Source organism: Xyrauchen texanus, chromosome 23 (assembly GCF_025860055.1).
Source record: "Xyrauchen texanus isolate HMW12.3.18 chromosome 23, RBS_HiC_50CHRs, whole genome shotgun sequence".
Classification (NCBI taxonomy): domain Eukaryota; kingdom Metazoa; phylum Chordata; class Actinopteri; order Cypriniformes; family Catostomidae; genus Xyrauchen; species Xyrauchen texanus.
This window is the reverse complement of record NC_068298.1, coordinates 605,896-620,458: the sequence shown is the minus strand read 5'-3', so window position 1 is coordinate 620,458 and position 14,563 is coordinate 605,896. Positions and strand designations below refer to the sequence as shown.

The 14,563-nt window shown below is 43.2% G+C and overlaps 1 protein-coding gene across 1 annotated transcript; it reads right to left on the bottom strand.

The window, feature by feature from the left end:
• Positions 1–4,125: 4,125 nt before the first annotated feature.
• Positions 4,126–9,995, bottom strand: LOC127663136 (uncharacterized). The gene is made up of 2 exons (XM_052154606.1): positions 9,869–9,995; positions 4,126–7,209 (listed from the first exon to the last, which is right to left on the bottom strand). Exon 2 carries the CDS (start codon positions 7,045–7,047, stop codon positions 4,141–4,143), a length of 2,907 nt encoding a protein of 968 aa, XP_052010566.1. The 5' UTR covers positions 7,048–7,209; positions 9,869–9,995; the 3' UTR covers positions 4,126–4,140.
• Between the last annotated feature and the right edge of the window lie 4,568 nt (positions 9,996–14,563).

Below are 14,563 nucleotides of genomic sequence, written 5' to 3'. Positions count from 1 at the left end.
CACACACACCGGCGGCGACAAAGAGACGAGTCTGATGTGCTGTCTTCTGTCTTTCAGAGGTTTGATTCAGTGACTGACATCATCAAGTGCCATTCCATATCTCCCATCATCCTCATCGACGGACGCAAAACATCAACAGCAGCAGACTCCGAAAGGAGACCGTGTGTCCTCACGTACCCCATCTCAAAGCAGGACATGACACGGCTGTTGAAGTAAACCACATCCACGAATATAAAGACTTCAAAGACGTTTAATGAAGTTTGATTGGTACAGACTCAAATGTACAGAACACTTTACAGCTGAAAGACATCGGATGATAAATAAATCAATAATTTGATAATTTTAGTGTCAAAATAATCATTTAAAATCAGATATGCTTCTGAAGCTTTAGACAATGCACTATATATGGGCTAAAATCCAGACACATATTCTAAAGTAACATTTTACAACACAGGCACACGCCATTAACTTTACAGGTCACGTGTGAAGAGTTTAATAGTGTGGTCATCTAGGTGTTCTGGGTACCCAGCGCTGACTGTCACACCTGGAGTCGTGAGTTTGAATCCAGGGTGTGCTGAGTGACTCCAGTCAGGTCTTCTAGGCAACCAAATTGGGCCGGTTACTAGGGAGGGTAGAGTCACATGGGGTAACTAAATTGTCCCGGTTGCTAGGGAGGGTAGAGTCACATGGGGTAACTAAATTGTCCCGGTTGCTAGGGAGGGTAGAGTCACATGGGGTAACTAAATTGTCCCGGTTGCTAGGGAGGGTAGAGTCACATGGGGTAACTAAATTGGCCCGGTTGCTAGGGAGGGTAGAGTCACATGGGGTAACCAAATTGGCCCGGTTGCTAGGGAGGGTAGAGTCACATGGGGTAACTAAATTGGCCCGGTTGCTAGGGAGGGTAGAGTCACATGGGGTAACTAAATTGGCCCGGTTGCTAGGGAGGGTAGAGTCACATGGGGTAACCAAATTGGCCGGTTGCTAGGGAGGGTAGAGTCACATGGGGTAACTAAATTGGCCCGGTTGCTAGGGAGGGTAGAGTCACATGGGGTAACCAAATTGGCCCGGTTGCTAGGGAGGGTAGAGTCACATGGGGTAACCAAATTGGGCCGGATGCTAGGGAGGGTAGAGTCACATGGGGTAACCAAATTGGGCCAGTAGCTAGGGAGGGTACAGTCACATGGGGTAACCAAATTGGCCCGGTTGCTAGGGAGGGTAGAGTCACATGAGGTAACCAAATTGGCCCGGTTGCTAGGGAGGGTACAGTCACATGGGGTAACAAAATTGGGCCAGTTGCTAGGGAGGGTAGAGTCACATGGGGTAACCAAATTGGGCCGGATGCTAGGGAGGGTAGAGTCACATGGGGTAACGAAATTGGGCCAGTTGCTAGGGAGGGTAGAGTCACATGGGGTAACCAAATTGGCCCGGTTGCTAGGGAGGGTAGAGTCACATGAGGTAACCAAATTGGCCTGGTTGCTAGGGAGGGTAGAGTCACATGGGGTAAACAAATTGGGCCGGTTGCTAGGGAGGGTAGAGTCACATGAGGTAACCAAATTGGGCCAGTTGCTAGGGAGGGTAGAGTCACATGGGGTAACCAAATTGGGCCGGTTGCTAGGGAGGGTAGTCACATGAGGTAACCAAATTGGGCCAGTTGCTAGGGAGGGTAGAGTCACATGGGGTAAACAAATTGGCCCGGTTGCTAGGGAGGGTAGAGTCATATGAGGTAACCAAATTGGCCTGGTTGCTAGGGAGGGTAGAGTCACATGGGGTAACCAAATTGGGCCGGTTGCTAGGGAGGGTAGAGTCACATGAGGTAACCAAATTGGGCCAGTTGCTAGGGAGGGTAGAGTCACATGGGGTAACCAAATTGGCCCGGTTGCTAGGGAGGGTAGAGTCACATGGGGTAACCTCCTCGTGGTGGTGATTAGTGGTTCTCTCAATGGGGCGTGTGGTGAGTTGTGTGTGGATCGTGGAGAGTAGCATGAGTCTCCACATGCTACGAGTCTCCGCGGTGTCATGCACAACGAATCACGTGATAAGATGTGTGGATTGACGGTCTCAGAAGCGGACGCAACTCAGACTTGTCCACAGCCACCCGGATTGAGGCGAGTAAGCGCACCACCACGAGGACCTACTAAGTAGTGTGAATTGGGCGTTCCAACATTGGGAGAAAAGGGGATAAAAACAATAGTGTGGTCATCTGAGTTCGACTTGAAAAGGCAGTTAAAAGATTGACAAATCATACTCATCTAAACAGTTTAATGACTGTACACTTTACAACCGAAATGTTTTGTATGTACAAGCTACAAGTCTACAGTTCTGCTGTAGTTTGCACTGAAATGCTCAATATACAGTCAAATACAGACAAACGTTTGTTTAATAATAAGCACAACATTAGACAATTGGATTTCACAAAACACAAAGCTTCACCCAACAAACAAAACGAGTACAGGAGCATTTGTGGATTCTCTTGTGTTCATGTTGTATTCTTGAGCATCACTGTAAAGCACATGTTTGAAATGACTTTATTAACACTATATTACCTTCAGGTGAAGAAACTCTAAATATATTCTGTTTGGATGACCATGACATGAATGCAGACGTTTGTATAGCAGTCATTAGTGTTAGTGCAATGTTTAAAACCTCTTCTTTTAATAACAGATTGCAGTTCTGATCCTCTCCCTAATTACTACAGCGTATTGGCACAGATGACTTTCACAATCTCATAAATGTTTTTAAAACAAACAAAAACCCCTCTCATACCCGATTGGTCACGGGAAGGTCAAGAAAGTCCTGCATATTCTCTTCTTTGCAGTGATGCACATGGTCCTGACAGGCTCTGACCCCGCCCTTGACTCCGCCCCCACCTCTAAATCATTTCTAGCAGTGTTTCAGTCAAAAGGTTTTGTTGATAAAGATGTGCAAGCTAGAACAGTATGTGGGACTTTTTCCCCATTCTTTCAAACGTATTCAAACTTTCATGTTAAGGGGGTCTGGGTATCTCAACGAGTATTGCCGCTGACTATCACACCTGGAGTTGCGAGTTTGAATTCAGGGTGAACTGAGTGACTCCAGTCAGGTCTCCTTAGCAACCAAATTGGCCCGGTTGCTAGGGAGGGTAGAGTCACATGGGGTAACCTCCTCGTGGTCACTATAATGTGGTTCTCACTCTCGGTGGGGCATGTGGCGAGTTGTGCGCGGATGCTGCGGAGAATAGCGTGAAGCCTCCACACACGCTACATCTCCACGGTAACACGCTCAACAAGTCACGTGATAAGATGCACGGATTGACGGTCTCAGACGCGGAGGCAACTGAGATTCGTCCTCCGCCAGCCGGAGAGTCACTACACCACAACGAGGACTTAGTGCATTGGGAATTGGCATACCAAATTGGGGAAAAGATCCCCCCAAAAATAAATAAACGTTCATGTTAAAACTGTAAATTAAGTTATTTATATACCCAACTAGTTGACAACCATCATAGCTAAAATATGCTGCATCTAATTATATATTATCTGAGAAAATGTCGAATCAATTCTAAACTAACAATGTCCACCTAAAGCCACCGTCACACCAGCAGATTCCAAACAACTGGATTCCGGGAGTGTCACACGACAGTTTTGAGATCTCGCTAACTTCAGGCAGAGGTACGACACACTTGCCGATTAAGAATGGTGGAGGGGTGATAAACATACCGACTCACCGCAAATCTCTGATTCCCCGTCACGTGAAGTTCAACGACATATAAACAGGAGCACCGCGTGAGCATAAACAATTGTAAGAGTGATTTAAGATCATGGGGTAACTTTACACTGGGATAGCGTTTTCCTCCAACGAACCAGAGACTTTTGAAAATGATCTCCATATGTCTACTTCGGTTTCAAACTTGAAAAGATTAGTGTGGATGTGGCCTTAGAATGTTAGTGTTTATTGGGGCAGTGTGAGCTGTTCTTAAGAACGATTAATTATTGATAGTTTACATTCAGAAAATCAATCAAACAAACAGGGATGGCAACGATAATGATTTAAAACAAACCAAAAAATACTTTAGTGGCATATAAATACAAATTGACCTTTAAATGTACACAAGTAGGATTTAAAATGACACTTATAAAAACTGCAAGTGAATTCTAGAAATGTTCACATGAGCAGTTTTTCGGTGACCCCTCTCAGAACAAACTCAATGACTTGATACTTCTGTCCCTGAACTTTCCTCAGTTTCATCTTGAATGACGGCTGTTTGCTGGCTGGTTCTTCCATTTGTTCCTGCGTGTGAGGAGCCGAGTGTATCAACTTATAGTTCTTCAGGGATCGGACACCAACATTGACCATTTTAACTGAAGGATTTGGATGATTCAGAACCACAACAGGTTGGTTTGGACCAGGACGCTTGACACGCTGATCTTCTTTCAGAGGAGTTAACCTCAGTTGTCCATGACCTTTAGTCAAGAAATAATGGCAGCCCATCACACCCCATGATGACTTGTGCTTTTTTTTTTTTCGTTTTCCCTTTTTATGTTTCTTACGTGGAGGTGCATCATGGTCTTGGTTCTTCTCTTCACTTTCAGGGAGGTCTCTCTTTAATATCAGCTTAATAGCTCCTTCTGGACCACTAGACACATTCCTCTCGATTCGCATGCAGCAGAGAACAGGTCGTGCCGTCAAACTCCGCTCCTGTGTCGCTACCTCTGGGTTCTTGGTGGGTTTGGGAATTGGGAACAGTGAATTGGGAATCCTCACCAAAGATACTTTAGGATACCTGGGGGAAGTTTGGGGACTTTGGGAACATTGTTGGCCATTAAAATCGCTCCCAGATTCAGCATTTCCCAAGTCCTGATCTGAAATTTTGTCCTTGCCCTGCTTTGGGATAACCGATGGTTGAGCAACTGTCAAAGGACTCGTAATTTTTGGACTTTCTTGCCAAACATTTGTTTCTTTCAAATCATTTAGTTTTGGAGGGGAACGTTTCTCAAATGTGACCCCTGCTTTTCCAAGCACAAGATTCTCTTCACTACGAGTCTGAAATATCACGGCTTCTTCAATATGCTTACGATCTGTCTTCATTTCTTTGAGCCCCAACATGTCCACTTTGAATTTCTCCTCAGTTTCCTCCTCATTTTTAATCATAAAACTACAGACAACTGACTGCTCTTTTGTCTTCGTGTAATCCTTGGAATTTTTGGTTCCTATCAGTACACATTCAGGATCTGAAAGCATTTTGAACTCTCCTTGTAGCTTGATTACAGGTCCATTTGTTTGTAAGGTCCTGCTGAGATGTTCAGGCATGGATGGAGAGATACTTTGAGATGATGCAGGTGTAGGACAGAGAGAATACACCGAAGAAATCACTGGAAGGCCTCCAGAACTCAATTCTTTACCCTCAAGCCTGACAATGTCATGAAGTGCAACTGAGGGTTTGAATATCGTACCGTTGGGTTTCAGGTTCTGCTTGTTCAGGCTTTGGGCTGCTGTTCCTGAAGAACACTGAGGTTTGTATAGAGGATGAACTGTTTTTGTGGTGCTCTGAGTAGCAGTGTATGCTAAATGTGGCTGCTGTTTTGCCTTCTGAGATGTTAAAGACTTTGATGGACTGACTGTACACCCCTTGGCAGCTGCAACTTGACATTTGAATGAAAGCTTGGCTGTGGTAGCAACTGGCGAAGGTCCGTTCACAGTGCTCCTCGGGTCTTGTGGAAGTCCGTTGGGTGGGATCATCCGTAGTTCCAGCTCTCGAGTCCCGTTGACATTTTTCACTTCAACCAATTCAACCAAACAGCCTGCAGGAATATTGATCTCCTCCGGGCAGGATACAGTCAAGGGCTTGTTGTGTTGAATGGGCTGGTTTAAAGGTGCTAACAGTTCCACTTGTACATTGGATAGATGACTTGACTTCTCAGCTGACAATCCTACTTTGGGCTGATTGCCATTTTCTGCTGTTTGTGCCTTCTGTATAGAGGGCAATGGACCTCTTTCAGAAGGTTTGTTTGGACCGTTGGGACGTCCTGCAGTCAAACTCCTTTTCTGTGCCGTCTGAATGTTTGTCCCAGTTGTGGACTGACTGGCCCTCTGATCAGTTTGAATATTGTGGATGGGAACGTTCCTCTGGGATAATGCTCCTACTGGTGCATTAAGATGCGGTCTGAGAGGGGTGTTAACTTCAGCAGGTAATGTCACCTGGATTCTGGGAACAACCTTTGATTGGATTAGCTTTTGACCTTGGACAAGTGAATCTGTCCCACTGGTGTGGATTCTTGGGAATGCAGCTTTCTGAATGGGCTTTTCTGCTATTGCTTTTCTATTTTGACCATCTCCACTGAGCACAGCATTTGATACATTGCCATTTTCCTCTCGTGATTTTAGAAGCACTTGCAAAGAGTTGCTGACCGAGTTACTTATACTAGGAACAGAACCTGTGAACTGTGGCTTAGCAACAGGAATGAAAGGTGTCGTGTTGGTGACGCACTGCATTGACGTACTACAGGTCATACGGGCCTGTTTCTTTCTGGTTTGGCTCACTGATTTTCCAATGACAGATGATATACTGCCACTGGGTTGACTTCCACTAGAGTACTCGACATGCGCATTTGCTTTCGATTGACCAGCTGTGTTGGGAATCACACATTGCTCATTTCTCTCAGGCCAAACAGATCCCCTGTGTGTGTCAGAGACAGGGGGTTGTTCACAGGTCGGATTGGTTAAGGCAAAATCCATTAAGAAGCCTTCTTCTGCGTGACTCTTGTGTACACGCTGAATGTGCTTCACCATGTAGTCTCTCCGCACAGCTCCATAGGAGCAGAATCTACACCTGTAAGGGTACGAGCCAGTATGTGTGACGACGTGCTTCTGAGACTCTGTTTTAGAATAGGAGACGTGGCTGCAGAGCGCACATGAGAATGTCACCTCTTCATGATGAGTCACATGCCTCCCAAACACGTCAATGTCCTTTGTTGAAAATCTGCATTTTGTGCAACACAAGCGATCATTGTCTTTCCTAGGTAAAGCCTTGTCCTTGTTCATAAATGCCATGAAACTTTGTTGTGAGCGCATTGCAATACATTAAGTGGACGATCCCAGTGTTCAAAGTGTGTTCTTGTTGGTTAGATACTTTCATACCAACTTTAATAAGCAATCAACATTGGCCGCATCTCCACAAGTGATGATCTCTGGCTTTGGGCTGAAAGGGTTGAAGGTCAGCTGTTAGCTGTTGACCTGCACAATGGAGAAAAAAAAGAGAGATTCAGGAATGTGTCAACAAAAGCAACTATTGTAACTTCAAAGTCAGACATTCTTGCATAAAGACTTGAGGGTGGACTCTTTTGACTTGGGCCAGTAAGCACACATCTAGTAACCACCCTAACCACACTAGCAACCACTCTGAACACTTTAGCAACCGCACTACAATGCCTTGGCAACCACCCAGAACATCCTAACATCGTGACAGCAAGTTTTGGTCTGAAAAGTCACATGGACAATTCTGGGGTCCATCTAGCGCCACCAACAGGTTAAAGTGAACTATTTTTACCAACTGTTGAGCTAATAGCTTTTAAGCCACTTGATAATTTTCTGCTCCAATCTGTAAAATATTTTCAAATGTTTTAGTGAAAATAGTTTGTTTTTGCAAACAAATTTTGTCCAATCTATAATAAATGTGGGTCACACAGTCTTAAGATCATCTTACACAATACTGACTAGACAGATTCGTAATATCCCTTCGCATGCTATTGAATTTTATGCCATTGCTGCTTTACACCAAACAATCTGGTGTAAAACTGACCGTTCAATATGAATAAATACATCTGACCAGATCATAACCTGATATAATAACAATCATAACCTTAACTTAATGAGATTAGTAGTACTAGTCTTCTGGTTAAAAATCGCACTAACACTACAAATATTACTACTGTAGGGCCTAGTATTAGTAATAATATAGTAAATATACTAATATAACAGGTGTAATAATAAAGAAACAAATTGAAATTTTCAACGTGAAGTAGATTCATACTCAATGCAATAAATCAATCGCTTCTTTGTGTTTTCTGTTCTTGAGAATCGATAGCTGGGTTTCCATCCACAATATTTAATGCACATTTTAGGATATTACATAAAAACTGCTGGATGGAAACGCCAATATGCACATAAAAACGTTTACGCTCACTTAAGTTGGATACATTTTTTGTTAAAGACGAAATGTGTATAAACTATTATGGAAACACATTTAATAAACGTCTATTAAATTCAAGAGAAAAACGAGATCTGCATCAAAAAAGTATTGTGACTGATTAACTCCATAACTGGACAAACTAGCGGAACATAAGGATCAATGTACGCATACACATAGCGCTCCCAGAACTGTGCGCTGTTGCATCTAGACACGAGACAAAATTATTTAGTGTTTTATATGCATGCTCTAAATCATGAGTGTTTCATTAATAAAAGAGTCACAGTCGCTACAATTTCTCAGAAGGTTACGATTTTTGGCAGGGATTTTCTCCACAATCTGGAACGCCCAATTCCCAATGCGCTCCAAGTCCTCGTGGTGGTGGTGTAGTGACTCGCCTCAATCCGGGTGGCGGAGGACGAATCTCAGTTGCCTCCGCGTCTGAGATCGTCAATCCGCGCATCTTATCACATGACTTGTTGAGTGCGTTACCATGGAGACGTAGCGCATGTTGAGGCTTCACGCTATTCTCCGCGGCATCCACACACAACTCACCACACCGAGAGTGAGAACCACATTATAGTGACCACGAGGAGGTTACCCCATGTGACTCTACCCTCCCTAGCAACCGGGCCAATTTGGTTGCTAAGGAGACCTGGCCGGAGTCCCTCAACACGCCCTGAATTCAAACTCACGACTCCAGGTGTGATTTACGATTTTGTTATTTTGAACACATTGGATGGAAAAGGCTTTCTTCTAAGGGTGTAACAACTCATCAATCTGGATCAATGCATTGAACAATTAACCAACGATGCAATGTCATCGATACAACTCGATTTAAGATGCGTCTTTATTTAAACGCAGTAATGCAGCCACGTCCGTACACATTTCTGTCATGCGATGCAGCAACCTTATAAAATGTATCATTAATAAGCGCTAAATATGCTCCTTGTGTGCGACACCAATGTGTGAGGAGTGATTGAAGTTGCGCTCTAGCCGAGTGCGCGCGCGTAAACGGGGCTGCGATCTCCGTTGACAGGATAGCGCAGAGCGGCTCGCTTGAGCGATTAAATCAGGCTTTCCACAATATCATTGCGCATGCAACGCATTTTAATTATACGTGAGAATTTTCTCTTTTAACGCAGTTTGGAGCAACCATGTCAAATGGCTAAAGAGCCCCGATATTCTGAACTGGGAAGATTAAATACGCCACTATTTTAAACAGCACATTTCTAATTCTGTTGCAAGAATTATTGCACTTTTGAAAACTGATGTCACACTGCAGGACAATCTGGAATAACAGATTTCCACTTACAGTACCCAAAATATGCACTTTCACTTATATACACAAATATTTGAACCTAAAATGAAGGACATGCTACCCATTTACTGAAACCAAATGAGCACACTTAATCAAATCAATCATGCACTTCCTGAGCAATGACTGAAACACACTAATATATATATATATATTAATCTATTGACTCTTTCTATTTGATCTTCAGCTCAGCTCAAACAGCTGGAAATGAGCACACATCAAATCCACATTCCACTCCGAATTCCCCGAGAATGCAATCTGACTCTGAATCTGAAGTGCGTTCACGCTTCAGTGTCTATTATTGCGTGTGCTCGCCATTCTCCACAAGCCCGCACGCACACGCCATGACGCGCAAACCAGACAAAAACAACGACGCTTTCAACACAAACCTTGCATGTAAATGTTCGTCCTCCCAAAAACAGCGACTGGTGCGTGTAAAACATCCACTGGTCAATATATTCAAGCCGCCTTCGTGTACATTGTGTGTTTTCCTCCGCCGTGACCGCGCATTCTTGCAGACGATGGGGGTTGCGTGTACAGAGCGCGTGACCCGAGGCGCGCCTGTGATTGGCTGTTTGTCCAGTAGATCTCTACCGCTCAAGCGCGCTCCCGCGTTCGGCACGAGGTCTCTCCATGAAAACACGTGCGCTCGCAGGATTGCGTTAGAATACTGAGCTACACATGTTTGTTCGCGTTAAAAAGCGCCTGTTTGTATCCCATTTGACACTTCCGTACAAATATTCAGTCAATATATTACCGTAATCACTGCAGTAGAACGACACATTCTTCTTACATAACAGGAAAACACCTGGCCTACATACATTTACAGTTTTAATCGTTTGAGATCATTTAGATATTCGGATAGTAAGACAGAATGGAGCTAAATGTATTAATGTGTCATCTTGCTCTCTCATATAGTGGCTGGTACAGCACAGCTATTGACAGTGTCTGAATGCAGGGGTGTAGATTACAGGGGGGGGATGGGAGACGGTATCCCCCTCTTAATTAAAACAAGCACGTATAACCCCCCAATACCATGATCAATGGAAACATGTAATTCTTCAGACTGTAACCCCCCTCCAATGTTCAAGCCAAATCTACGCCCTTATCTGAACGTGTCATCATATAAGGGTTATTGATTAACACTAATAAAAACTGAATTTGTTTCTGCATCGGCACACTTTTTCATCTGTGAGCCTAAAATATTCTAAGAAATTTGGGGTGATGGACAAAATAATACAAACATACAGCCAAACTTGCAATTTAAGCACTTTTCTGCCCTTATGATGACAAAACAGACTTTCTCATGAGTGCAAACAGGAGACCCTGATGACGTTTTATTTAATGCTTGTCTTTATTATAAACAATTAACATACACAAGGTCCACTTGAATCAGAGTATTGATGTTGACTGTCACCGCTGGAGTCGTGAGTTTGAATCAGGGTGTGCTGAGTGACTCTAGTCAGGTCTCCTTAGCGACCAAATTGGCCCGGTTGCTAAGGAGGGTAGAGTCACATGGGGTAACCAAATTGGCCCAGTTGCTAGGGAGGGTAGATTCACATGGGGTAACCAAATTGGGCCAGTTGCTAGGGAGGGTAGAGTCACATGAGTTAACCAAATTGGGCCGGTTGCTAGGGAAGGTAGAGTCACATTGGGTAACCAAATTGGCCAGGTTGCTAGGGAGGGTAGAGTCTCAGGAGGTAACCAAATTGGCCCGGTTGCTAGGGAGGGTAGAGTCACATGGGGCAACCAAATTGGCCCGGTTGCTAGGGAGGGTAGAGTCACATGGGGCAACCAAATTGGCCCGGTTGCTAGGGAGGGTAGAGTCACATGGGGTAACCAAATTGGCCCGGTTGCTAGGGAGGGTAGAGTGTCATGAGGTAACAAAATTGTCCCGGTTGCTAGGGAGGATAGAGTCACATGGGGTAACCTCCTCGTGGTCACTATAATGTGGTTCTCTCTCTCGGTAGGGCGTGTGGTGAGTTGTACGTGGATGCCGCGGAGAATAGCGTGAAGCCTCCACACGCGCTACATCTCCATGGTAACACACTCAACAAGTCACGTGATAAGATGCACGGATTGGACATTTCAAATTGGTGAGAAAAGGATCAAAAAATATCCACTTAAATCCATGTCTCATGTACATTAAGTCACACAAAGAAACAAATATTGATATATACAACAACAACAACAACAAAAACATGGAAAATTAACTGAAGCTCCTGACCCATATCTGCATAATTATACGCACTGCTGCCACACGATTGGCTGATTATATAATCGCATGGATTATTGTTGGTGTCAGACGGGCTGGTTTGATTATTTCTGGGATTTTCACACACAACAGTCTCTAGAATTTACTCAGAATGATGTTAAAAACACAAACTCATCCAGTGATGGTCAGTTCTGTGTATGAAACACATCCATTGATGGTCAGTTCTGTGTATGAAACACATCCAGTGATGGTCAGTTCTGTGTATGAAACACATCCAGTGAGGGTCAGTTCTGTGTATGAAACTCATCCAGTGATGGTCAGTTCTGTGTATGAAACTCATCCAGTGATGGTCAGTTCTGTGTATGAAACACATCCAGTGATGGTCAGTTCTGTGTATGAAACACATCCAGTGAGGGTCAGTTCTGTGTATGAAACACATCCAGTGATGATCAGTTCTGTGTATGAAACACTTCCAGTGATGGTCAGTTCTGTGTATGAAACACATCCAGTGAGGGTCAGTTCTGTGTATGAAACACATCCAGTGAGGGTCAGTTCTGTGTATGAAACACATCCAGTGATGATCAGTTCTGTGTATGAAACACATCCAGTGAGGGGCAGTTCTGTGTATGAAACACATCCAGTGAGGGGCAGTTCTGTGTATGAAACACATCCAGTGAGGGTCAGTTCTGTGTATGAAACACATCCAGTGAGGGGCAGTTCTGTGTATGAAACACATCCAGTGAGGGTCAGTTCTGTGTATGAAACACTTCCAGTGATGGTCAGTTCTGTGTATGAAACACTTCCAGTGATGATCAGTTCTGTGTATGAAACACATCCAGTGATGGTCAGTTCTGTGTATGAAACACATCCAGTGATGGTCAGTTCTGTGTATGAAACACATCCAGTGATGGTCAGTTCTGTGTATGAAACACTTCCAGTGATGGTCAGTTCTGTGTATGAAACACTTCCAGTGATGGTCAGTTCTGTGTATGAAACACATCCAGTGATGGTCAGTTCTGTGTATGAAACACATCCAGTGATGGTCAGTTCTGTGTATGAAACACTTCCAGTGATGGTCAGTTCTGTGTATGAAACACTTCCAGTGATGGTCAGTTCTGTGTATGAAACACATCCAGTGATGGTCAGTTCTGTGTATGAAACACATCCAGTGATGGTCAGTTCTGTGTATGAAACACATCCAGTGATGATCAGTTCTGTGTATGAAACACATCCAGTGATGGTCAGTTCTGTGTATGAACCACATCCAGTGATGGTCAGTTCTGTGTATGAAACACATCCAGTGATGATCAGTTCTGTGTATGAAACACATCCAGTGATGGTCAGTTCTGTGTATGAAACACATCCAGTGATGGTCAGTTCTGTGTATGAAACACTTCCAGTGATGGTCAGTTCTGTGTATGAAACACTTCCAGTGATGGTCAGTTCTGTGTATGAATCACATCCAGTGATGATCAGTTCTGTGTATGAAACACATCCAGTGATGGTCAGTTCTGTGTATGAAACTCATCCAGTGATGATCAGTTCTGTGTATGAAACTCATCCAGTGATGGTCAGTTCTGTGTATGAAACACATCCAGTGATGGTCAGTTCTGTGTATGAAACACATCCAGTGAGGGTCAGTTCTGTGTATGAAACACATCCAGTGATGGTCAGTTCTGTGTATGAAACACATCCAGTGAGGGTCAGTTCCGTGTATGAAACACATCCAGTGATGGTCAGTTCTGTGTATGAAACACTTGTGGATGAAAGATCAACAGAGAATGGTCAGACTGTGTGAGCTGATAAAGTGTACAGTAACTCAGATAATCACTCTGTATAATTGTGCTGAAGAATATATCTCTTGAGTGCTGATCTGGTTGGTGCTGGTTTGGCGGGACGAGGGGGACCTACACAATATTAGACAGGTGCTTTTAATGTTGTGGCTGATCGGTGTATATAAGCACTATGTGTGTATGTCACCCATTATGATATACTATTCCACAGAAATGACGTAAATAAGAGTACATACGACTCTTATATTAACCCCAACATGATATCACGAGCTTGCTAAAATAAACTCATCCTTAAATATGAATCACCCTTTTATTGAAATGACTCATCATGCACAATCTGACATCCATAAACATGACAGCCATAAACAAAAACAGATACATAAACAGATAAACAACAGAGGATTCTTCATATAGTTTAAAGGTTTATATATATATATATATATATATATATATATATATATATATATATATATATATATATATATATGTATGTGTTTTGTGCTACTTAGTACTCTACAAGTCACAGACTGTGATGACGCATTTCCGCCTCATTTAGTAGCATAAATCTCGCATTCTTTTTTTATATGATACATTTTTTAAATATTGATTGTAATTTTATAACATTATGCTTTGAGTTATATTACCCTAAAAACTGAATTACCACAGCTACTGAGAGAGTGACAGTACATCTGGCATCTTCTCCCACTTTCCTGTCTTACTTTTCAATTACTTGAATGTTATTTTAGTCTTGGAGCAAATGGGTAAGTGAAAATAATATTTGCTACATCCTATTATATCCTATTCACCACTGTTGAAGTTTACCCTACACATGTTTACTTGTGTGAAAAAGGTCTATATAGAGATTATTCTGTCGTCATAACATTGCCTCTATGGGTGCATTTCAATGGGAAAAGGGCACATTACAACACCTAAATGTCAAAATAAAACTAAGGCTGATTTTCATAGCAAAGAGTCGTGCAGTCGTCTCATAAAAACAGCAACAACGTGCATTTATTCCTGTTCAACGTCACTTCCTGTCGGGCGTGTGAGCGCGGGGCTGATCTTTACCTTATATG

What these genes read in the sequence shown, in the direction of transcription:
- LOC127663136 (XM_052154606.1), bottom strand. Translation starts at nt 7,047, where the DNA reads ATGCGCTCACAACAAAGTTTCATGGCATTTATGAACAAGGACAAGGCT.